The sequence below is a fragment of the Physeter macrocephalus genome, chromosome 8, assembly GCF_002837175.3.
Source record: "Physeter macrocephalus isolate SW-GA chromosome 8, ASM283717v5, whole genome shotgun sequence".
NCBI classification, from domain to species: domain Eukaryota; kingdom Metazoa; phylum Chordata; class Mammalia; order Artiodactyla; family Physeteridae; genus Physeter; species Physeter macrocephalus.
This window is the reverse complement of record NC_041221.1, coordinates 143,661,708-143,688,461: the sequence shown is the minus strand read 5'-3', so window position 1 is coordinate 143,688,461 and position 26,754 is coordinate 143,661,708. Positions and strand designations below refer to the sequence as shown.

The 26,754-nt window shown below is 38.8% G+C and overlaps 3 protein-coding genes across 3 annotated transcripts in view; 1 reads left to right on the top strand and 2 right to left on the bottom strand.

Moving 5' to 3' along the window:
- The window catches only part of LOC102986506 (sperm-associated acrosin inhibitor-like), a 141,476-nt gene that overhangs the window by 38,031 nt on the left and 76,691 nt on the right, over positions 1–26,754 (top strand). The window lies entirely within an intron of this gene.
- On the bottom strand, positions 3,841–4,661 carry LOC102973874 (mortality factor 4-like protein 2). The gene has a single exon (XM_024124027.2). It carries the CDS (start codon positions 4,659–4,661, stop codon positions 3,885–3,887), a length of 777 nt encoding a protein of 258 aa, XP_023979795.1. The 3' UTR covers positions 3,841–3,884.
- On the bottom strand, positions 17,680–20,495 carry SPINK9 (serine peptidase inhibitor Kazal type 9). The gene is given in 4 exon segments (XM_024124590.1): positions 17,680–17,725; positions 18,827–18,917; positions 18,920–18,950; positions 20,424–20,495. Coding segments are annotated over 4 exon segments (240 nt in total).

Genomic DNA, 26,754 nt, shown 5'->3' with positions numbered 1-26,754 from the left:
AAAACTTTCCCAAGTTCAAATAACTATCCAGTGATGGAGCTAGGGAATCTTTCTGTAACTTTCTCCCAGTGCTCCTTTTGGTCAGTCTCTGACATAAGGCCTCATTTTGTATCCAGTTGGTAACAGTAACAATACATGATACTTATGAAGGAGAAATTCAGTCCCCATCCCTTAGTCTCCTCAGGCATTCCACTAGCATTCCTTAAGGATTTGCTTCAATATCATTCTGTTGGTATTTAGCTTACCTGAAGATTCAGCAAGCTGATGTGTGCCTACCAGTGATTTCCTATTAGCCAGGTACCCTAAGCCTGTTTGATCAGGTTTTTTAATGGGGAGTAAGCCTCTGCTTCATGGGCTAGTGGAAAAATACTGAACCCTCAGGTTGAGCACTTATGTTAATCTCCTGAGGGATTTTTCATCTCATACCTTGTTTCTGAGTCTCAGTGAAAAAAAACATTGCTTAGATGGATACTAGAAGTATGAAAGATGGTTCTTGCCTCCTGAAATGGCACTAGTGAAGGATATTTCAGGCTATAACTGAAGTCCTTTTTGTGGCAAGGAAATGACTTACTCTTTCCCACATGCATCTGTACTTTTATCGAAGTACAGAATTGCCTTCTCCATTGAAGTAATCCAAGTGCACTTTTCATAAGCTGCAAGTTATTCAGTCCTGACTTGTATATTTCAGTAGCATGGCATAAAGTTTAGGAAAACTCTTTAGGAACTGGTGTTCTCAGTGGGAAGCTTCCCCACTATCCCAATGATTCATTAACACTGGTATATTCCCATTAATTTGTTGTCAACCCATTCATCTGTTGTCAACCCCTTCTCTTTGGGAGAAGCAATAAGCAGCTAGCTTAAAGACTATGTTCTGGAGCCTATATTCCCTAAAGAGACTTTTTCCCTAAGAAAAAGGACATATATAAACTTGTTTTCAAACATACAGAGGTATGTTTTACAATTGGCATCTTAGACTTCAAGATATACATTGTCATATGCATCATGGAATAACTCCCTCTGACCTCCAGTGTTGTATGGCTTCAAGTCTGCTCTAGCTAGAGATCATCAAGAAGAAGAGATTGGGAAATGTATGACCCTGCTCCATGGAGGTGAGATTTCTTTCCAAGAGGAATATGCATTCTGATTAAGTATCTATTATTATTTCATTGTTCCCCCCAAACTAGGCGCTAGTACGGTGTTTTAGACTTTTAACTGAGACTTATTTCTTGGCCCCTTAACCTCTGCTACCCACTTGCTGACCGCAACTTCACCTACTCTCCTGCACATGTGCCCCTGGTATACCTGTGAAGAAAATGAAGCCACACGTAGTCTTCTGCTGAGTCCTTGATCAGAATTCTTGACTCCTGCCTTTTCCTTACTACCTATATTCTTAGAAAAAGAAAAAAAAAAAATGTCTGTAACCCAATGTAAAAAGAAATGAAAGAGCACTGGGTAGGGCAGTGAGAGGGACAAATTAGGAGGTTGGGATTAAAATACACACTACTATATATAAAACAGATAACCAACAAGGACCTACTGTATAGCACAGGGAAATCTACTCAATATCTTGTAATAACCTCTAAGGGAAAAGAATCTGAAAGAGAACATATATACATATATATCTGAATCACTGTGCTGTATACCCGAAACTAACACAGCGTTGTAAATCAACTACACTTCAATTTAAATAAATAAATAAATACATGAAAGAGAAATGTATCTGCATTGAAGAGGGAATAGAGGATTCTGACTTACTGGGCCTGCTTTTTCCTTATTGTGCTGTTCAGGCAACCCCAGAGGCTTCCAAGAGTTCCTTAGAATGCTGTTTGAGCTAAGGTTAAATAAAACGCAGAACTGTGGTTGTCTCTTGGAAGAGGAGGAGAGTCTGGGGGTAGTTTTCTGGGGAGGTGGAAATATTCCATATCGTGAAAGGGGTGTGTTTTACCAAGGCATGTCCAGTTGTCAAAATAGTGCAGCTAAGATTTGTGATTTCAATTTATGTAAATTTTAACTAAAAGAAAAAATTAGTAAAATTAAAAGTGGTATGGAAAAAAAAAAAAGAATGCTGTTTGAGGACCACTGGTCTTCATGAGTGGTTCTTAAATGCTAGTACCTGGTTCAGATGAGACTTTTGGCCATTCTAAGGCAAAATGAGAAAAAATAAGAACCATTTAGTAATAAAAATAGTGCAAAATTACAACTTATTATATTTCATATTATGAAACAATTATGAAAGTGGATTATAATTTTTACCAATGTCTTTATAGGACAAAATTGGCAACCCTACATTAGTTTTCCTATTTTTTCCCAGTTAAATTTTTTTAAGGTTACTGTTTATACTGGTCATTTTAGGAAGATGGGGGAAAAAAAAAAGAAACAAGAAAAATCAAAAATACTCTTACGGTATAACGTTAAACAAATGGAACACAAAATTGTATTTATGATATTACTGCCAATATAGGAAACTCTATATACAGATAAGTGATAAAATGATAAGCTTCCTAAAGATAGTGGGGGATTTTTTTTGTCTCAGATTTATATTGTACTTTTTACTTTAATTTACAATAGATAATTATGAAAAAAGAAATTTAACTGATCTGTGATACCCAGAAGTCTGTGAATCACTGGATCAATATTTGAGGTCCTTTTTTTGACCAACATTTTCTGTCACAAGATGCCCTTGAGTCTTTGCTTTGCTTCTCGTGGGAATTTTCACAGAGAAAGCAGAAATATTCAGGCCATTGAGTAACATAATGCACTACTCCAGCCTGCATCACTTTCTCTATAAAGTGGGCCTCTGTCTTAGGTTAGTTTCCTAGTCTATTTAGGACTGTTTTTGGAAAGGAGTTAGTCTCTGTCCTTGAGAAAAGAAAGTGTCAAAGAGGCATGTAGATATTGGAGAAGAAAGAATGCCTTAAAAGTAAACATGTTGATCCTTTTCACTTAGCAAATCTCAAATTCAGAGCCAGTTTATACCTGAGAGCATCGACTTTTTTTTCTCTTTTTCCTCCTTGTCTTTTCTCTCTTTTGTCATATATCATACATGCAAGTGTATGTAATACACAGATACAGTTTAAAGAATAATATTAACAACCACAACACAAATGCTCATATATCTATCACACAGTATAAGAAATAGCACAAGCTGTATCTTTGAAATCTTTTATATCTTGTATGAAATCCTATAAACTAATATGTCTTTTATATGCCTCTTTTCTAATTTCCATTCTTTTTTACTTGCTTTGAAATTTAGAAACAAAGTTTATTTAAGATCTGAAATACAATTCCTAAAATATCAACTTCTCCGGAAAACCATGCTATATACAATAATGCATTGCCTCTATCATGTGCATTAGACTCAAATACAAAAACCATGAAAAAAAACCCACCATCCTTCAACAATTTGAGCAGAGATAGAATGCCTAAGAAACAACATAGACTTACAGAGGATGGGCTGTTTTACTTCAAGCACCATGATAAAAGAGCACAGATGCATGGGTTTTCAGGTGTATACATTAAGTTGAACCTTTGGCACGAGGAATCAGGGCATGTTTTCATGTAGCATTAACACATATTAGAAAATTGTGTAGTGTCAAAGGGATAGAACCACCAGCATTCAAGCGATGTTGTCAACTAGGCAATAAAATGTTCTAGTGAATATTTCTTCTTTGTCTTAATTACTGCATACACTAGTAGCAACTTTGAAATGAGAACAGGAGCTTTCACTCCTTTTATTTTGTTTAGAACAAAACAGAAAACAAACTGAAACATAAACCTTGTTATACATTAACAGTTTTAAAGGGCATCAATTACATAAGAAGAAGACTAAGAACAAAAAGAGTGTTTACAGATACCAGACTTAACAGTGAGTGGACAGTAGACCCTCACAGGGCTTTGCGGTGGTACTCAGCAGAAGCCACTTTATAATCACTGGCAGCAAACAGAGACGCCGCATTCTTTGCCAGATATTTTAGGAAATCATGCAGATAGCCCGACAATAACGCAAGGCTCTTCTCATCAAGGGGTGGGTATGCCAACACTGCTCCAGTTCTTATAAATAATCTCAATAGGTGTGGTGCCCCATAAACCTGGGATATTGGCACATCAGGGTGAGTCAAGAGGATTTCAGCATACTGGGGCCTCTCAAATTTGTGGAATAGCTGAGTGCCCAGCATCACACTGAAATACTCTTTTGTTCCTGCCACAACTTCATTAACTGCATACTCCTTATTATCAACATTTCCCTGTGATTTCTTACAATTTGCATACTCTTCCAGAATGGCATCTACATTTTTCTCAGCAGGGAGTTGAAACAGCTGCTTCTGCCTGGTAACTAAGTCCCAGTCCTCAACAAGCCATGGTTTTAATTCTTCTGGAATCCTCGCTTTAACTTCCATTCTATTCTTAAATGGCTCCTCACTTTGAACAGTGGGGTCTGCCCGGGCCCTTTTCTTCTGAGGTGGCTGAGGTGCTTCACTGGTGCTGCCACCACCTCTGTCCCCAGGGGTCCTCTGTCCTTTCTTGTCTTCCTCACGGACCCTGAAGGGGGTTCTCTGCAGAGCGATCCCCGCCATCCACCTGGGAGTGCTGATGCCAGATTTCTGCTGGGGACCAGCTGTCTTTTTTCCTGAGGAGGTCCCCTTCATCTTACTTTTCTGCATGTTGCTTCTAGTTGGTTTTTTGAAGTTGTCTTCTTCTGCAGTTTGTTGTCCACGAGTTTGAGAACCCTGCTTTCTGGAACTCACTCAACACTGTTTATTCCAACGAGTAATCCTCTTCCTTCTTTCCCTTCCAAGAACTCCTAATGTTTTCCCAGATGGAAACTTACAAATCTTCTGGGACGGTCTGGAGAGATGAGGTGAGACACACAGCCCAAGACTCTGTAATCAGGGATGTGCTGCAATCAGGATCAGATCTTCTGATCCCCACTATACAGCTTACTTAGCTTTTCTGATGGTAGCCATTTTGTCCTGATCTCCAAGCAGAGTGCTCTTCAGGCAAGTACACACTCAGTTAATTTTCCAGAGAGTTCTCTGGGTGAGGATTATATACCTTTTGAGTTTGCCACTAGATGCCCCTAATTCCCATTCTTTACTGCTACTCCTGCTGCCAGCTCCCACCTAATTCAACCAGTCTTCCTCTCCTCCAGCAAAGACAGTTATGCAGCCACAGACTCTAGAAACGTTTCTCTATTTCTGGAGGAATTTAGTTCTCCTGTTCTCTGCCCTTTACTAATATTGGTTTCTTTTGTTATTTTCTGGCAGAATTTAGTGTGGGACCCTTAATGCCATTAGCATGTTGAGTATGTGGCCTTGATTATATTCACCCGAAGTTTGTTCTAACATTTTCTTTCATGACAGGTTAAAAATTACATATATGATGTTTGTCAGGCACTGCGTACTATTTTTCAGGTACTGGAGAAACAAATAGACAAATATCCATTTTAGACACAAAGGTGAACAGGACCCAAACCCCTGCTCATGGGGCTCAAAACCAAAAGATATGTTTTTCCTTTTTTTTTTTAACCAAGTATGAGGACCAGTTTTAAAAAGACCTTTTTAAAGTCCCTGATGGAAGATTGTGTGTTTTTATTTCACTGCAATCAGAACTACTTCACTAACTTCTGTGGCTGTAACAGTGACGCTGTGCTCTAACAAGAGGTTCGTAGTGCTGACTCTTAGGATGTGGTCAGGCAGGGGTGATACGGTGAGTCTGGGGAGAAGACAGTGAGGGGCCAAAACCTGAAATAGAACCACCCATTATGCTTAGGGGACAAATTTAGGACAACCACATGCTTCTGTTGTTACTATTTTTTAAATCATTCATTCATTCATTTCATTCATTTTTGCTAATTCTGTGTCAGGCACAATATTATGTACTGTATGTACATTGGTTTATACTAGTCTGTAAGGAACTGCTGTTGCCCCCATTTTGAAATGCAAGAACTGAAACTCAGAGGTTAAATCACTAACTCAAGGTTACTCAGAAGTAGCAAATCTAGATTTGACTCCAAAGTTCTCTATCTCCAATGCCCTGCATCTTTTTTTTTGTTTCCTTAGGTTTTTTTTTTCATTTATCTGTATTTTCTTAAAAACTGAGATATAATGGGCATATAATATTAGCTTCACATGTACAACATAATGATTTGATATTTGTATATGCGATTTTGCAAAATGATCACTATCTTAACTGTTGTATCACAAATAATTTCAGTCTGACAGGGAGGACATGTTCATATCTAAAGGGTGTGGCAGCAAGCAGATGGTAGTTCAGGCAATCTGTGGGCCTCAGAGATAAACAGGAAATAACTGGAGCCCAGACAGGCAGTCTAAATAGAGACAGGGGGACCAGGGAGGTGAGTACCACAGCAGAAGTCTGCCACTATTTTGGGGTGTCTGCCCCTGGGCTTCATTTCTAGGAGAGGTAAAGCAGAGAGGAGGAGAGAAGCAAGGAGCATAACCTGGAAGTGTAAAGAGCCAGAGGATCTGGATGCTGGGCCAGTTATAGAGGTGGGGCCTCAGGCTGCGGTCTCCCGTATGAGGAATGCGATTCAGGAACTGGGAGCAGGGAGATTGAAACCCCAAAGCCAAGCTTTTTGGTAGATGAGTCATGGAGGACTTGGCTGGGCCTGACCTTAGCTGTTTTAACCTCAGAGCCTATTTTTTTTTTTTAACATCTTTATTGGAGTATAATTGCTTTACAATGGTGTGTTAGTTTCTGCTTTACAACAAAGTGAATCAGTTATACATATACATGTGTTCCCATATCTCTTTCCTCTTGCGTCTCCCTCCCTCCCACCCTCCCTATCCCACCCCTCTAGGTGGCCACAAACCACCTAGCTGATCTCCCTGTGCTATACGGCTGCTTCCCACTAGCTATCCACCCTTCGTTTAGTAATGTATATATGTCCATGCCACTCTCTCACCTTGTCACAGCCTACCCTTCCCCCTCCCCATATCCTCAAGTCCATGCTCTAGTAGGTCTGTGTTTTATTCCCGTCCTACCGCTAGTCTCTTCATGACACATTATTTTTTTCTTAGATCCCATGTATATGTGTTAGCATACGGTATTTGTTTTTCTCCTGACTTACTTCACTCTGTGTGACAGACTCCAGGTCCATCTCACTACAAATAACTCAATTTCGTTTCTTTTTATGGCTGAGTAATATTCCATTGTACATATGTGCCACATCTTCTTTATCCATTCATCTGTTGATGGACACTTAGGTTGCTTCCACATCCTGGCTATTGTAAATAGAGCTGCAATGAACATTTTGGTACATGACTCTTTTTGAATTATGGTTTTCTCAGGTTAAATGCCCAGTAGTGGGATTGCTCCGAATAGCCAAAGCAATCTTGAGCACGAAAACTGGAGCTGGAGTCCCACCAACAGTGCAAGAGTGTCTATACTACAAAGCTACAGTAATCAAGACAGTATGGTACTGGCACAAAAACAGAAATATAGATCAATGGACCAAGATAGAAAGCCCAGAGATAAGCCCACACACATACGGTCACCTTATCTTTGATAAAGGAGGCAAGAATATACAGTGAAGAAAAAGGCAGAACACTCTATGACATAAATCACAGCAAGATCCTTTTTGACCCATCTCCTAGAGAAATGGAAATAAAAACAAAAATAAACAAATGGGACCTAATGAAACTTAAAAGCTTTTGCACAGCAAAGGATACCATAAACAAGACCAAAAGACAACCCTCAGAATGGGAGAAAATATTTGCAAATGAAGCAACTGACAAAGGATTAATTACCAAAATTTACAAGCACCTCATGCAGCTCAATAACAAAAAACCAAACAACCCAATCCAAAAATGGGCAGAAGACCTAAATAGACATTTCCCCAAAGAAGATATACAAATTGCCAACAAACACATGAAAGAATGCTCAACATCATTAATCATTAGAGAAATGCAAATCGAAACTACAATGAGATATCATCTCACACCAGTCAGAATGCCCATCATGAAAAAAATCTAGAAACAGTAAATGCTGGAGAGGGTGTGGAGAAATCAGAGCCTATTTTGAGTGTTAAATGCCTCACGTCCCAGGAAAGAAGTGCCTAGGAGTCTAGCAACTGGTAATGATCCAGTAGTTTCCAGAGCTCTCCATAAGCATCATTCAGAACTCTAGTTCTTTTCTAGGGTTTTATCAGGCACTTTTTTTTTTTTTTTTTACATCTTTATTGGAGTATAATGGCCATCGGCAGGCGGACGCGCAACCACTGCGCCACCAGGGAAGCCCTGCCCTCCCTCTTAAGCCTCCCTCCCAACCTCCCTATCCCACCCCTCTATGTCGTCACAAAGCACTGAGCTGATCTCCCTGTGCTATACAGCAGCTTCCTACTAGCCATCCATTTTACATTTGGTAGTGTATATATGTCCATGCTCTTCTCTCACTTCGTCCCAGCTTCCCCTTCTCCCTGCATGTCCTCAAGTCCATTCTCCATGTCTGCATCCATATTCCTGCCCTGCCACTAGGTTCATGAATACCATTTTTTTAGATTCCATATATATGCGTTAGCATACGGCATTTGTTTTTCTCTTTCTGACTTGCTTCACTCTATATGACGGACTCTAGGTCCATCCACTTCAGTATAAATAACTCAATTTCACTCCTTTATATGGCTGAGTAATATTCCTTTGTATATATGTGCCACATCTTCTTTATCCATGCATCTGTTGATGGACATTTAGGTTGCTTCCATGTCCTGGCTATTGTAGATAGTGCTGCAGTGAACATTGTGATACATGACTCTTCTTTTTGTTTTTTAAACATCTTTATTGGAGTATAATTGCTTTACAGTGGTGTGTTAGTTTCTGCTTTACAACAAAGTGAATCAGTTATACATATACATATGTTCCCATATCTCTTCCCTCTTGTGTCTCCCTCCCTCCCACCCTCCCTATCCCACCTCTCTAGGTGGTCACAAACCACCTAGCTGATCTCCCTATGCCACCTCTTTTTGAATTATGATTTTCTCAGGGTATATGTGCAGTAGTGGGGTTGCTGGTTCATATGGTAGTTCTATTTTTAGTTTTTTAATGAACCCCCATACTGTTCTCCATAGTAGCTGTATCAATTTACATTCCCACCAACAGTGCAAGAGGGTTCCCTTTTAACCCCATCCTCTCCAGCATTTATTGTTTGTAGATTTTGATAATTGCCTTTCTGACCAGTGTGAGGTGATACCTCGTTGTGGTTTTTTTGTTTTTGGGGGGATTTTTTTGTGGTACACGGGCCTCTCACTGTTGTGGCCTCTCCCGTTGTGGAGCACAGGCTCCAGGCGCGCTCCAGACGCGCAGGCTTAGTGGCCATGGCTCATGGACCTAGCCACTCCGCGGCATGTGGGATCTTCCCGGACCGGGGCATGAACCCGTGTCCCCTGCATCGGCAGGCGGACTCTCAACCACTGCACCACCAGGGAAGCCCCCTCATTGTGGTTTTGATTTGCAGTTCTCTAATGATTAGTGATGTTGAGCATCTTTTCATGTGTTTGTCAGCAATCTTTCTTCTTTGGAGAAATGTCTGTTTAGGTCTTCTGCCCATTTTTGTATTGGGTTGTTTGTTTTTTCGATTTTGAGCTGCATGAGCTGCTTGTGTATTTTGGAGTTCCTTTGTCAGTTGCTTCGTTTGAAAATATTTTCACCCATTCTTTGGATTGTCTTTTTGTCTTGTTTATAGTCTCCTTTGCTGTGCAAAAGCTTTTAAGTTTCATTAGGTCCTAGTTGTTTATTTTATTTCTCTAGGAAAAATAAAATATTTTAATTTCCATTTCTCTAGGAAGTGGGTCAAATGGGATCTTGCTGTGATTTATGTCATAGAGTGTTCTGCTTATGTTTTCCTCTAGGAGTTTTATAGTGTCTGGCCTTATATTTAGGCCGTTTTTTTGTATGGTGTTAGGAAGTGTTCTAATTTCATTCTTTTATATGTAGCTGTCCAGTTTTCCCAGCACCACTTATTGAAGATGCTGTCTTTTCTCCACTGTATATTCTTGCCTCCTTTGTCAAAGATAAGGTGACCATATGTGCGTGGGTTTACCTCTGGGCTTTCTTTCCTGTTCCATTGATCTATATTTCTGTTTTTGTGCCAGTACCATACTGTCTTGATTACTGTAGCTTTATAGTATAGTCTGCAGTCGGGGAGCATGATTCCTCCAGCTCCGTTTTTCTTTCTCAAGATTGTTTTGGCTCTTCGGGGTCTTTTGTGTTTCCATACAAATTGTAAAATTTCTTGTTCTAGTTCTGTGAAAAGTGCCATTGGTAATTTGATAGGGATTGCATTGATTCTGTAGATTGCTTTGGGTAGTATAGTCATTTTCACATATTGATTCTTCCAATCCAAGAACATGGTATATCTCTCCATCAGTTTGTATCTTCTTTGGTTTCTTTCATCAGTGTCTTATAGTTTTCTGCATCCAGGTCTTTTGTCTCTTTTGATAGGTTTATTCCTAGGTATTTTATTCTTTTTGTTGCAATGGTAAATGGGAGTGTTTCCTTAATTTCTCTTTCTGATTTTTCATTGTTGGTGTATAGGAATGTAAGAGATTTCTGTGCATTAGATTTGTATCCTGCTACTTTACCAAATTCATTGATTAGCTCTAGTAGTTTTCTGGTGGCATCTTTAGGATTTTCTTTATGTAGTATCATATCATCTGCAAACAGTGACAGTTTTACGACTTCTTTCCCAATTTGGATTCCTTTTATTTCTTTTTCTTCTCTGATTGCCATGGCTAAAACTTGCAAAACTATCTCGAATAATAGTGGTGAGAGTGAGCACCCTTGTCTTGTTCCTGATCTTAGAGGAAATGCTTTCAGTTTTTCACCATTGAGAATGATATTGGCTGTGGGTTTGTCATATATGGCTTTAATTATGTTGAGGTAGGTTCCCCCTTTGTCCACTTTCTGAAGAGTTTTTATCATAAATAGGTGTTGAATTTTGTCAGAAGCTTTTTCTGCATCTATGGAGATGATCATATGGTTTTCATCCTTCAATTTGTTCATATGGTGTATCACATTGATTGATTTGTGTATATTGAAGAATCCTTGCATTCCTGGGATAAGCCCCACTTGATCATGGTGTATGATTCTTTTAATGTGCTGTTGGATTCTGTTTGCTAGTATTTTGTTGAGGATTTTTGCATCAGTGTTCATCAGTGATATTGGCTTGTAATTTTTGTGTGTGTGTGTGTGTGACAGCTTTGTGTGGTTTTGGTATCAGGGTGATGGTGGTCTTGTAGAATGAGTTAGAGAGTGTTCCTCCCTCTGCTATATTTTGGAAGAGTTTGAGAAGGATAGGTGTTAGCTCTTCTCTAAATGTTTGATAGAATTCACCTGTGAAGCCATCTGGTCCTGGGTTTGTGTTTTTTGGAAGTTTTGGTTTTTTTTTTTTTTTTTTTTTTTGCAATATGCAGGCCTCTCACTGTTGTGGCCTCTCCCCTTGCAGAGCATAGGCTCCGGACGCACAGGCTCAGAGGCCATGGCTCACGGGCCCAGCCACTCCGTGGCATGTGGGATCTTCCTGGACCGGGGCACGAACCTGCGTCCCCTGCATCGGCAGGCAGACTCTCAACCACTGCGCCACCAGGGAAGCCCTGTTGGAAGATTTTTAATCACAGTTTCAATTTCAGTGCTTTTCATTGGTCTGTTCATATTTTCTATTTCTTCCTGGTTCAGTCTTGGAAAGTTGTACTTTTCTAAGAATTTGTCCATTTCTTCCAGGTTGTCCATTTTATGGCATACATTTGCTTGTAGTAGTCTCTCATGATCCTTTGTATTTCTGCGGTGTCAGTTACTTCTCCTTTTTCATTTCTAATTCTGTTGACTTGAGTCTTCTCCCTTTTTTTCTCAATGAGTCTAGCTAATGGTTTATCAATTTTGTTTATCTTCTCAAAGAACTAGCTTTTAGGTTTATTGATCTTTGCTATTGTTCCCTTCATTTCTTTTTCATTTACTTCTGATCTTTATGATTTCTTTCCTTCTGCTGACTTTGGGGTTTTTTTGTTCTTCTTTTTCTAATTGCTTTAGGTGTAAGTTTAAGGTTTTGGTTTTTTTTTGAGATGTTTCTTGTTTCTTGAGGTAGGATTGTATTGCTATAAACTTCTCTATTAGAACTGCTTTTACTGCATCCCATATGTGTTGGGTCATCTTGTTTTCATTGTCATTTGTTTCTAGGTATTTTTTGATTTCCTCTTTGATTTCTTCAGTGATCTCTTGGTTATTTACTAGCATATTGTTTAGCCTCCATGTGTTTGTACTTTTTACAGTTTTTTCCCTGTAATTGATATCTAGTCTCATAGCATTGTGGTTGGAAAAGATGCTTGATACAATTTCCATTTTTCTTAAATTTACAAGGCTTGATTTGTGACCCAAGATATCTATCCTGGAGAATGTTCCCTGTGCACTTGAGAAGAACGTGTATTCTCTTGTTTTTGGATGGAGTGTCCTATAAATTTCAGTTAAGTCCATCTGGTCTAATGTGTCATTTAAAGCTGTGTTTCCTTATTTATTTTCTGTTTGGATGATCTGTCCATTGGTGAGAGTGGGGTGTTAAAGTCCCCTACTATTATTATGTTACTGTCGATTTCTCCTTTTATGGCTGTTAGTATTTGCCTTATGTATTGAGGTGCTCCTGTGTTGGGTGCATAGATATTTACAATTGTTATATCTTCTTCTTGGATTGATCCCTTGATCATTATGTCTTGTCCTTCCTTGTCTCTTGTTATAGTCTTTAAAGTCTATTTTGCCTGATATGAATATTGTTTCTCCAGCTTTCTTTTGATTTCCATTTGCATGGAATATCTTTTTCCATCCCCTCACTTTCAGTCTGTATGTGTCCCTAGGTCTGAAGTGGGTCTCTTGTAGAACAGCATATATATGGTTCTTGTTTTTGTATCCATTCAGCCAGTCTGTGTGTTGGTTGGAACATTTAATCCATTTATATTTAAGATAATCATTGATATGTATGTTCCTATTACCATTTTCTTAATTGTTTTAGGTTTGTTTTTGTAGGTCTTTTCCTTCTCTTGTGTTTCCTGCCTAGAGAAGTTCCTTTAGCATTTGCTGTAAAGCTGGTTTGGTGGTGCTGAATTCTCTTAACTTTTGCTTCTCTGTAAAGCTTTTGATTTCTTCATCGAATCTGAATGAGATCCTTGCTGGGTATAGTAATCTTGGTTGTAGGTTTTTCCCTTTCATCACTTTAAATATATCTTGCCACTCCCTTCTGGCTTGCAGAGTTTCTACTGAAAGATCAGCTGTTAACCTTATGGGGATTCTCTTGTGTATTATTTGTTGCTTTTCCCTTGCTGCTTTTAATATTTTTTCTTTGTGTTTAATTTTTGTTAGTTTGATTAGTTTGTTTCTCAGCATGTTTCTTTTTGGGTTTATCCTCTGTGGGACTCTCTGCACTTCCTGGACTTCATTGACTCTTCCCTTTCACACGTTGGGGATGTTTTCGACTATAATCTCTTCAAAAATTTTTTCAGACCCTTTCTTTTTTTCTCTTTCTGGGATGCGTATAATTAGAATGTTGGTGTGCTTAATGTTGTCCCAGAGGTCTCTGAGACTGTCCTCCGTTCTTTTCATTCTTTTTTCTTTATTCTGCTCTGCAGCAGTTATTTCTACCATTCTGTCTTCCTTCTCACTTATCTGTTCTTCTGCCTCAGTTATTCTGCTATTGATTCCTTCTAGAGTATTTTTAATTTCAGTTATTGTGTTGTTCATTATTGTTTGTTTGCTGTTTAGTTCTTCTAGGTCCTTGTTAAACATTTCTTGTTTTTTCTCTATTCTGTTTCCGAGACTTTGGATCATTTTTACTATCATTACTCTGAATTGTTTTTCAGGTAGTTTGCCTATTTCCTATTCATTTATTTGGTCTTGTGGGTTTTTATCTTGCTCCTTTGCCTGCAAGATATTTCTCTGTCTTCTCATTTTGTGTAATTTACAGTATTTGAGGTCTCCTTTCCCTAGGCTGCAGGGTCGTAGTTCCTTTTGCTTCTGTTCTCTGCCCCTGGTGGTGAGGTTGGTCTAGTGGCTTGCGTAGGCTTCCTGTTGGGAGGGACTGGTGCCTGTGTTCTGGTGGTGGAGGTGAGTCTTTTCCCTCTGATGAGCAGGGCCATGTCAGGTGGTGTGTTTGGGGTGTCTGTGAGCTTAGTATGACTTTAGGTGGTCTGTATGCTGATGGGTGGGTTTGTGTTCCTGTCTCGTTTGTTGTTTGGTGTGAGACATCCAGTTCTGGGAGCTGCTGGCAGTTGGGTGGTGCCTGGTCTTGGATTCAGTTAGAGCCCTCCATGAGAGCTCTCGGCGATTAATCTTCCCTGGGGCCAGGAATTCTGTAGTGGTCCAGTGTCCTGGACTCGGTGCTTCCACCCCAGAGCCTCAGGCTTTACTTCCAGTCGAGGACCCAAGACCCCACATGTCACTCATCCTGGCAATAAAGGGGATTAAAAAAAAAAAAGACTAGCAGAAGCCCAGACAAATGGTAAGGCACTCTTAAAAAACTTAATTTCCTATGGACTCAGAGTTTCTTTCCTTAAGAAATTCTAAAAAGTTTTCAGGATGTGTTCATATGGATGTTTTGTTGAGGTGTATTTTTTTTTTTTTAAAGAAGATGTTGGGGGATAGGAGTTTATTAATTTATTTATTTTTGCTGTGTTGGGTCTTCGTTTCTGTGTGAGGGCTTTCTCTAGTTGTGGCAAGCGGGGGCCACTCTTCATCACAGTGCGCAGGTCTCTCACTATCACGGCCTCTCTTGTTGTGGAGCACAGGCTCCAGATGCGCAGGCTCAGTAGTTGTGGCTCATGGGCCTAGTTGCTCCACGGCATGTGGGATCCTCCCAGACCAGGGCTCCAACCCGTATCCCCTGCATTAGCAGGCAGATTCTCAACCACTGCGCCACCAGGGAAGCCTTGAGGTGTATTTTATAGCTCTGGCTTCCATTCCAGTCAGTGTTTCAGCTTAGCTTTTGTTCTGTGAGAGAGACAGGAATTACCTTTTCCAGAAGGACAAGTTTATTTGATGTAGTAATACATGCTTTGCTTAAATATGAGGAAGAACTAACTAGAAACGAAACAGAATGCGATTTCTTAGAATATGAGTAGGGAACAGGTTTTGGCAATGTATCATTGTTTAATTTTTTACTTTATTTTATTTGGGTATCTTTAAGATTTGATGGTAATTTTCTTTTCATGTTACAAATGACAAGGGTTGACTAACAAGGTGGTGTTGCAAGAGATGACTGTAGAGGACAGGGATGTAATGGGGAGTTCCAGGCTGTGGGTGTTCAAGGTAACCACCATCTGTGTCACTCTTTGGCAGCCTCTACAAAAACAGTCATTGCTCTGTATTATTTGTGTGTCTGTGGATTTTATTTATAGGAACTCGAAGAAACCATTCAGAGCTTAGGTTGGTGCAGAATGCAAACAGATGCTATACATTTCAGTTGAATCAGGAGTTGACATCTGACTTCAGGGTTATCTGGGATAAGACTCCATGGTTTGCTTCCTTGTTGATAGAAGTCAAATTCAATTAATTTTCGTTTAATTCACTTAATTTATAAGGCATTAATTGAACAAGTGCAGCATGCCAGCTGTGAGCTCACAATATAGCAAAAGAGACAGATATTTATCAAGCTAGTGAGAATGTAATACCATACATGCTAATCTAAGAGGACCAAATACATAGGAGGGGATTTTTAGAAAAGATAACACGGGGGCTGAATCTTTTTAATGAGTGGAAATTGGTGTTGGAAAAGTGGGAAAAAGAAGTGTAGGAAGAGGGAACAGCATGTGCAGAACTGCAGAGTGCATGCAAGGTTCTGAGAGTGGTAAGCAGTCCATATCAAAATGTGGAATGGAGAGGGATGAGGTTGCAGAGTGAGGTGGCCAGTACCGAGAGAGGTGTAGGTGGTGTCACTCCCTAAAGCAGTTTTTGCAGAGAGATGACATGATGAGATCAGTGTTTTAGAAATATCACTTTGGAGGCAGTTGGAAAATGGATTGTGAGGGGTGGCTCGTAGAAGAGGCATGGGAGGAAGAGTGGTTGAAAAATATGAACTGGCCAACAATTGTCGTCGTTAGTTTCTTATGTTCCAATCTTTTACTGTCGTCTCTGCTTGGAATGATGCTTCTCACTTCTTAACGCCATGGGTACTGCCCCCCACTCTACCCGCATCTCCACCCCTGAACCAGAGATCTTTATCTTTCCCTAATTAACCAGTCTCAGCCACACACACACACACACACATATACGTATATATATATTTGTTTGGTATCTTTTTAATATTATTATTCCTATGTAATCTTAAAGCTTCATGAAGGGAGAATGACTTTTTATATTTGTTTTCTCATTGATGCATTTCTAGCATTCAACAAAGTGATGCATTTCTAGCATCTAACAGTGTGGATATTTAATCAATATTTGGTGAAAAGATAAATGACATCTAAGTCAATATTTTCAATTTCTTTTAAGGGTTTCTTTGAGGAGTGCTTTTTAAAAAAACAAAAGAGAAAACAGAAGGAAATAATCACAACAAACACTATGCTACTCGAATTCTTTGGAAATTAGCACAAGTCATTGTGGTGGACAGTCTTGGTCCCTAAAGTTCTAATGGGTCTGTGAGGTCAGAACACAGCTCGAAAGGGCTTGACTCTAATTTCTCTTTCTCCCTCTTTGCATAGATCACATAGTTAGATTTTCATATGTTAAATGCTTATATAATGTGCCTCTGTTATAATCCAATTGAAATGTTGCTTAATTTTGATTCAGTGTTACTAAACATATTTGTATAATATAACTTATATACAAAATGCTGTACTAAGCATGGCAAATAATTTTTCCGCAGAACATAAGCTCTAGGAGGGCAAGACCAAATCTGTTCCATTCACTATTGTATGCTACGAAGTCTAACCCAGACACAAAGTAAGCATTAATAGGTATGCATTAATTGAATAGATGCACAAATAGATTAAAAAGTTTTGCAAGGCACACTCTCTGTTCTTTGGAACAAATAATATGATCTTTGGAACATATAATAATATGGTTTTGGGAATATATAATGTACTAGTGGGATAAGTTAAGTTTCAGGTCCTAGACCTGAGATCAAACTTCAAGGAAAGAAAAACATGGGAGACATCAACTAATTCATGGGAACTTACACAGCCTTCCTGGCCACATTTCCTAGACACGTTTTACAGACATGTTCTCTGGGAAAAAATAGAGAGCAGTCTCAATCCAGGGTAGCTTTCAGTGTCTTAAACACAAGGGACATATAGCAAAACAGTATTTCCTGATTGTTGTGCTTTAAGTCTCCCTCTTTATCTGTTCATGCTTCAGGAATACACCAGAACTAAGTTATGCACAGGGGATGTTTTCCTGGCCTGGGCAAGAAAAGTCATCAGCTTTAGGTCCTTTGATTTTTCTGGTTCCCACTACTGGTCTTACTGGGCCCCTTTCGCCTAGGATGTGGCCCTGAGGTTGTCTGTTAGACATTACCCAAAAATTAAACAAATCTAGAAGATTAAACTCCTAAATGAAGAGTCAGACATATATTTATTTTACTTTATTCTACAAGCAAATCAAGACATAATAGTGACAAGATTAGGCAATATGGCACAGATTATATGGGAGAAGAAATGTGTCCCTTGTGAGTTGTAATCACAAGGTAGATTCAACATTCTCCAAAATGTACAAATTTAAGTTTGCTGTTAGTTTTCCTGTGGAGAGAAAATAGCAACAAATGAGAAATACTGAGGCCATAGGCATTTCATTGGCATCCAAACTTCACCAGTGAACCCCTCAAAATGTAGCCAAGTCTCTCCATTTATTGATGTTTTTAAAAGGAGTGACTGCAATTTAGCGATATTTTAGAAAGTGGTGCTGATTACATAAGGATGAGGCTCATAATACCTCCCTGAAAGCATATTTTAATGGATTTATTTATGTTTATGTCCCTGAAAGCATATTTTAATGGATTTTTTATTTAAAGAAGACACACATAAGCCTTTTTTTATGAGAGTTCATAATTCTATTCATAATAAAAAAGAATCAATATGCCATATATATTAGATGCTTGTTTTCAGTCACGTTTATTTTGAAAATACTTAAAAGGAGCTATATGTTTCTATACACTCTAGTATATACTAATTTTTCATCATTTTGTGGTTTTTGAGCTGATACTGATATATCTTTTGGATGATTGCTTTGTAACCTTTAAATTACTTTTGGCTATTTGATTTTCTAATTTAATTTTATTGTACCTCCAACATATATTTTGTTGAGAAACCATACTCGGAAATGGAACAAGTTCTTTAGGTTTTTCAGATAGTGTTTCCTTTTGTACCAATCATTAAGGAGCTCTAATATATCCAAACTTAGTTGTTGAAGCTGAACAATAAACATGGCTCATCCTAGCAGGTGTGGATTCGCATGCCTGGGAGGAGGGACGTTCCTTGTCCCTGAAAATAAACCAATCGTAGACTGTGAGCCAAACTGGTGAATTTTTGTGGAAAGAGTTTAAGCAATAGGTTGGTAGCTGGAAGTTGAACTGAATGACCCTTAAGTTTCCTTCCAACTTAGAGATTCTAAGATTCTCTGATTCACTCTTACTGTCACAATATGTAGTGATACAGTAATACCAGGGACTCCCAAATCCTGTAAATTGTGAAAATTCTATTCATCAGAGTCAACGTGAGATGATTCACATATTCCTTATACCATAAACAACTTCTTCTACTTGAAGTACATTTGTCTTAACACATAATTATTAACTCTTAAATATAGAAAAGATTTCAATACTTTATTATTTCAATACTTTATTAACTTCATAACAAAAGTAGCAATCATTGCTGCAAGTTTTGCCATCAGATCCATGAATTGGTACATATACAGCATAACAAACTCTTTTACTGGTGGTAACTTTTTGTAATTACTACAGTCAATCTGGAAATACATATAAAAAATCTTGAGTTCCTTAAACAAAATTTTTATTCTCAGGGTTTAGGGTTTTCCAAGCAAGTTCAGAAAGCTCTCAGTGCATTCGTTTCTTATTCCAATTGTCTGTCCTCATCTAACCCCTTTGAGATACATTAAATAAAAAGATTTTTTATATCACATATAAAATCATGAGTGATAAACTTCTTTATGGTAACTGAATCATAATTTATTTTAAAATAAAATCTTTTCCACCATACTGGTTGATGCATCAGTTCTCAACACACATGGCATTTTCACAGGTGCAACCATTCCCATGGGATCAGTTTTCTACATGTCCTGCTACTTCTCTATTTGACTTAAAAAGTTCTATCTGAATGTAAGTATAAGATATATTATGATGATAACTACTATAGTTATAAGAATTACTACATCTTAGCAATATTTACCGTTAATTATTGGTAACAAGGTACTTGGTTTGCGCTTCACCAGCACATAGACAGACAAATATGTTTTAACATTGTAGTTGAGAACCACTGTTCCCAATTCCTGGAGCAAAGCTAAGGTGATAAGCTGCCTGCAGGAACAAGTAGGCAATTACCAAGAACGAATTTTCTAGGTTTTTCATCTTTGAGCAAATTGAAGAGTGTGGACATTAAAGTCAAACACATCGGAATTCAAATCCTGACTATACGACCCTGGGACAATTATTTTTCCTCTGTAAGCCTTACTTTCTTTACCTGCAAAATGAAGGTGATAACTGTATTGTAAGGTTAAAGTAAAACATAGGTAACTGAAAAGATGTGTGTGAAATGCTTAGCAGTACATGATGTGGAAAATAATGAATAAATGATAGCTATTAATTTTATTCCTTGGCTTTACTTCCAAGTCTACACTAACTCCAGTTCCATACAGAAGAGACTACATTTCCAGCTCCTTCTGTCCCAGAGTTTCAGACATGATATTTTTCTTTTTTTAAATTTATTTTTTATTGAAGTATAGTTGATTTACAGTGTTGTGTTAGTTTCTGGTGTACAGCAAACTGATTCTGTTACATGGATATTAAATATAGTTCCATGTGTATACACTAGGACCTTGTTGTTTATTTATTCTATGTATAATAGTTTGCATCTGCTGATCCCAAATTCCCAATCCATTCCTTCCCCCATCCTCCTTGGCAATTTTTATTGAAGTATAGTTGATTTACAGTGTTGTGTTAGTTTCTGGTGTACAGCAAACTGATTCTGTTACATGGATATTAAATATAGTTCCATGTGTATACACTAGGACCTTGTTGTTTATTTATTCTATGTATAATAGTTTGCATCTGCTGATCCCAAATTCCCAATCCATTCCTTCCCCCATCCTCCTTGGCAACCAAAAGTCTGTTCTCTATGCCTGTGAGTCTGTTTCTCTTTCATAAATAAGTTCATTTGCAGGCATGACATTTTTCTAGTGGTTAAATATCTCCACTTGGATAACCTGAAATATGCTCAAACTTAAAGTTGAATTCATCTTCCGCTTCAGATATGTTCCATTAATTAATTCATCCATTCTTTGAGTTACTCTACTCCATGAACCTCCTAAGGTTTAGAGCTGAGCTGAGAGCTGCCAATACGAAGATTACTAAGCATGACATGATGGCAGGGGACTTCAGAGGCTAGTGGAGCCTAGTGGAAAATGGAATTGCAGTGCATCATGTTGGGCATATACCAGCATGACTTCACTTCTTCTCCTTGCCTGCTCAAACCCCAGTGCCAGGATTTATGTCATATGCACAGTCTGACCAGGCAATTACTAAGGCTTAATATTCATTAGCCCCTTTCATTCTCTCACAGCTAATAAATCATGAAGGAAAGCTTGAACTCAGTCCTGACTCCAAATTTTATATTCTTTTTTTTTTTTTGGTATGCAGGCCTCCCTCTGTTGTGACCTCTCCCGTTGCGGAGCACAGGCTCCGGACGCGCAGGCTCATTGGCCATGGCTCACGGGCCCAGCCGCTCCGCGGCACGTGGGATCCTCCCAGACCGGGGCGCGAACCTGGTTCCCCTGCATCGACAGGCGGACGCGCAACCACTGCGCCACCAGGGAAGCCCCAAATTTTATATTCTTAATCTCTTATTTTCTTTAACAGGGAAAACAAAAGGCTCAAAGAAGTGGAACGAACTGCCTGGGCCTTCAGGGTCATGCAGCTAAAAAGCAGTAGAGCTTGTCTAGACCCCAAATTGCCTGATGGCTAGCTTAAGTTTCTACTACCACACCTAGATTTTCTCAACAATAGTCTTTATTTAATATGAGTAATGAAAAAAAGGTTAAAGTCTTTATTCTTTAAGATAGAGAACAAAGCTGTGTGTGACCCATTTAAACATTTTAAGAGTCATGACTTGTACTTACTGAGCTTTACTACGTGTCAGGTACTGTGCTAAGCCCTTTTCAAACATTATGGCTTTAAGTTTCACAGTATTGTAAAATATGAGGCAAATGTTGTTTGCCATGGCCACACGATCAAAGAGCTGCAATTTAAGCCCAGGACCTTTTCACTCTGATGCTAGTGTCTAACCACTTTGTTCTACCACTTGCATTTAAGAAAGGCCCATCCACAGTTTTTTAAATAAAGCAATTTTTGAAACTTAAAACGTAAATCTTCAAACATGTAGAAATTGAATTAATACATAGTATCAAATATTTTTTTTTACTGATACTGGCTTTAAAATTACACAGAAGTAGTACTTTTATGTCGAGATGGGTGTACAGACCTTTTGATGGTGTTTGGTACATTCTACATCTGTAAGATAAAGACAAAAGAAAGTCAAACTCTGGAAGAACCTAATCTTATTAGGAAAAATAATCTTTGATTTCTTTCAGCCCTCAGCCTATCATAAAGATATAAGATTCACTTCAGGGCTGTGTGTATGAGCATAAAGATTGAAGCTCTTCACACAGAAATTTTTAGTTTCTTTTTTGGAATGGGATTAGAGTGTAGCCCAAAGGATGAAACAGCTGCTATAATAATGATGAATTTGTCCTGTTCTTTCCTACTTCATAGTCAGAACTTAGAAAATATTGAAAAACACTAGTTTTATATGTTGGAAGTCTCTGCTGTAACAAGCCTAGATGGCAGAAGTTGGACCAGCAGTTGAAAATTCTAGTGAGACAGACTTCAACTCAATAATGGAAGAAGAATAATAGCTCATGCTGCCAAATAATGGATTGAACTGTTTTATGATGAAATGAGGTCCCAGTAAATACTGATGTTAAGTCCAAGCATGGTTTGGATGAATTCTTCCCCAAAAAGTTACATGAAATGTTTGTAAGGATAAGAATTTGGCTTTAGTTGACCATTTAGGTCCACTTGGCCCCTGAGATGATATAATTTAGTGATTTATTGGTGGAGACCAAAAAAATGCATTTCAAAAACCTTCTCTTATTATATTTAATGTGTATATTCCAGAATTATGTGGGCAGAAGATGACATGAGCTGTCAGTATCAGGGCAGGGGCAGAGTTATGAGGGAGATAGTCAGTGAAGATGGTTGTAAGCGCCAGAGCTGAGAGCAGGACAAATGCTGTTGCTCTCATGATGCTGAAGTGGCCAAGGGCAGTCAGATGGAGAAAAAAGAAGTGACTTTCTGGTATCTGCCCAGCCCTGATGGTTTCTGCCTTATATATTGTCAGGAGTTCTGCCTCAGTTGTGAAATAGCTATTTCCAGAAACAGAATTCTGGGAAGAGGTCAGAAACATCTACTAGGTATGGAAATCCTTTAATTGTGAAAGAGAGATGATTATGCATGATATTTTAATAGATAATCGGACCCGATAAAGTTGGCATTATTTCCTTACCTCTTTACATACATAAAAGTTTGAGTGCGTTCACATCTGTTACACAGTTTGATCTTCAGAACATATCTGACAGATGCTATCATTTTCTTTGTTCTACAGATGAGGGAATAAAGTCACAAGGAAGTTAAGTAATTTCACTGGCTTTACTACGTATTCTTTGTTGCACTACTTTTTCCAGGAAGAGTCATCAGCATCGCAGCTTTATAGGTTTTAACATTTTCTCAGGTTCCTCTCCTCCCCTCCCCTCCCCTCCCACACTGAAGGGGAAATGTAGGCAGTTGAGACCCCAGACTGGGCACAGAGAAAAGGTATCAGCGTCCAAGTTTTGATTGAGCACAAACAAGCAATGATTCATGTTTTTTAGGAAGGGGATAATTTTCACAAGAATCCCAAATTTGGGGGAGATGGTATAATGGGTGGAGCTGGTGAGCTACCTCATTTACCTGCCAGATCTCTGGTGAAAGCATCTTTATCAAGGGCCCTTGGGAGGAGGACTTCCACAAAGCCAATAATAGTTATATGACCATCTTAACCAAGAACAGATCTAGTGGATGCAGTGGCTGGACTGTCCCTGAAATTTTGGCTGTGACTTTCTGGTCCCCAAATGCAGGCTGATGGTTCAAGAATGAGATGTTAACTTTGCCCTGGCATGTAGTTACATACAGGGTCAGTGATATCTACTAATATAATAACTTTCAATAGACAAGCCACCAGTCATTTGGTCATGATTTAAGTGAGCTTAATTGTGGGACTTCTCTGGTGGTGCATTTGTTAAGACTCTGCACTCCCAATGCAGGGGGCCCCGGTTCGATCCCTGGTCAGGGAACTAGATCCCACATGCATGCCGCAACTAAGAGTTTTCATGCCACAACTGAGGAGGCTGTGTGCTGCAAGTAAGGAGCCAGTGAGCCACACTAACACGCCCACCTGCCACAACTAAGGAGCACGCCTGCTGCAACTAAGGATCCCGCCTGCTGCAACTAAGACCTGGTGCAACCAAATTAATAAATAAATATAAATAGATAAGCTTAATTGTGCTCTCATCAAACCATGCTTCACTTGAAGTCTTTGATAAAGGCTACAAGAACACGTTTTGGAATGTGCCAATTTCACATAGAGTGACTCTATGAGAAGACCTTCGAAGCAGCTCTTGCAGTTTTGGTAGACAGAGTTGGAAGACACTGTCTATACCAGTAATAGAAGTAGTACCAAAGGCTGAGAGACTAAAATTCACATTTGTTTCCCTGGAACCTGTGCTGGGATGGTCTGGAGGGCAGGCATCATAATATTACTGAGAGCTGACACTCTTTAAGTGTTTTGTTTTCTTTTTTCAAATTATTTCAAGCTGTTTTCCTTTCCTTTTATTTTACTTTATTTATGTATTTATTTGGCTGCATTGGGTCTTAGTTGCAGCACACAGGCTCTTCATTGCAGTGTGCAGGCTTCTCTCTACTTATGGCTTGCAGGCTCCAGAGTGCGCAGGCTCTAGTTGTGGCGCAGGGGCTTAGTTGCCCCATGGCATGTGGGATCTTAGTTCCCTGACCAGGGATCGAACCCACGTCCCCTGCATTGGAAGGTGGATTCTTAACCACTGGACCACCAGGGAAGTCCCTCTAAGAGTCTTGCAGACCTGAATTCATTGCCACCTCCACCATTCCCTATGTGACCTTGTGCAAATTATTGAACTGCTAAAAGCCTTAGTTTCTTTATCTTCATTTGCTTATTCAGTAATTATTCATGAATATTTACTCTGTCTTAGAGACTATAATACAACTTTGGTGTACCATGAATAATGAGAAACGTTGTCACTGTCTTCACTGTAGCTTGACAGAGATTCCCTTCTTGACCAAACTTTAGTTAGGCTCCTCTGAGTTCTCTTCTCAACTGGGCCTTGACCTCCCCCCACCTCCTCTCCCTCCATCTCCCCTACACTTCATGTCTTTGGCCTGCCCAGCCGTGTCTTAGCATAGAATCCTGCTAAGTCATCCCCCTACCATTGATATCTGGTCACCCTTGATATCTGATCAAGTTCTTCATCCCCCACTTTTAATGTATAAGTCCTTGGTCTGCCTTTAGCAAGAATTCCCCCTTAATATCTCCTATTAATAATTTTCCATCTACTGAACACTTAACCTGGCTCCTTGGCTAAAATCCCCACTTGTATTCAGAATAGAGTCCAATGTCTCTACCCCATTGCAATAGGGGTATTACAGTAGGGATATTCAAGACTGTACCTTGAATAATGTCTTCCTTACCATTTTGACAAGTGTCAAATAACTTTTCTTTAACAAACTTACAGAATAAAGTTAATAATGGCCCCATATCATAAGCTGGTTATGATTTTCAAATGAGATTGTAAAGCGCTTATTACGTATACATTGTCATTGGTATTTAATGAGCATGACCGTGATAATAAAGATAATGATGGTGACAGTGATATGGAGCAGAAAAGACTCAGAAAGCACTTAGGAGCTATCTTAAAATAAGCAAATGATGTATCTTTGTGGCCTTACTGGAAATAACAGATGTTGGCATTTGATAGAAAAGGGAACTTAGTGATGATTAGAAATATTTGGTAATGACAAGAGGTAATGAGAATCTTCCATTTTAAGTGTCCCATTGGAGCCAGTGAATACCTATCAGGAACCCTGCAGAGGTGATTCCTTTATTGAATGTGAAAATGGCCTCTATCCATATTTTTTCTTGTTTAACAGCAAAATACTTTCTTAATAACAATAGCAATAACAGTAATGATATTTACTGAGCACTAGTTATGTGCCTGGTACTGTTGGAATTGTCCTATGAATATTAACTCATCTAAATTTTTTAAAAATATAGGAGACAAATGATATTACTGCCAAGACTTTACAAATGAAGGAAGTGAAGCACAGAGAGAGTAAATAAATTGTCGAAAGTCACAAGAGTGAATGGTGGAGCTGGAAAATGTTATATGGAAGTATAATATATTAAACAGATACCAGAGGTGCTCTGTTCCCTTGAAGAGGGAATGTGGGAGCTTGGTTTGCCAGTCCCTATCTTCCCATGATAGTCCCTGAGTCACATTCATGGAGTCCCCAGGGCTCCATGAAATAATTTAAATATCATTGGTCCAGATGAGAAGTTTCCAAATTCCACCATTATGCTGTGATAAAGTTTTAGTCATTATGAGGCAAAGTTAGAGAGATGTTTAATGTCACCAACTACTTTTTCTTTGGGAAATCTAAAATCTAAATCCCCTCTTTAAAGTTTTAAAAAATAATTTTACTATTTTGCAAGTTACTCAAGTGAGGGAAACCACTGGTATATGATTTCCTATCTCTGACTTTAAATTTCCATTATTCTCTGACCTTGAGAAAAAGTGGCCTTGACTCCTTGCCTACCTTTCCAGAGACCCCAGAGAAAGTATCCAAGCAATGTGAGTTACTTAGGAGCTTCCTTGTCAGTCCCGGTTTTCCCTCCATAGTGGGCCCAACTATTTAATTTAGTATACAATTTTAGAATAGTAGTATTCCTTGAGGAAAGATTCCAATAAAACTACATATTTCAGAGAAGAAAGGGAAAGCCTGTTTAATGTTGATAATTTTTTCTTGAGAAATCTTCCAAAGATCTAGGTGAATTTAAGCCCCTATTATTTACTGCTACTCATGTACCACTCTTTCAGTTACAGTCTTCCAAACATTTCCCCCTCATGTGTCATAGAAGCTCATCTAGCAGAGATTTTAGAAGAATCTATAGGTATTAATTATTATTCCCTTTTTACAGAGGGGAAATTAGGATCAGAGAGGTTAAATAATGTTTCCAAGTTTCTGATTAAATGACTTGGTTTGTATTAGAATCCAGAGTAGTCCTTCTCAAAAACTCTACTCTTGAACTCTTACACAATCCTGCCTCCCTTGAGAGGTGTAAGCCAGCTGGCAGGACTAGTTATCTTAAGGGCAAGCCTACCTAAAGATACTGGACCAGACGAGTAGCAG

Excerpts from the sequence above, each read along its gene's own strand:
- LOC102973874 (XM_024124027.2), bottom strand. The coding sequence starts at position 4,661 with ATGCAGAAAAGTAAGATGAAGGGGACCTCCTCAGGAAAAAAGACAGCT.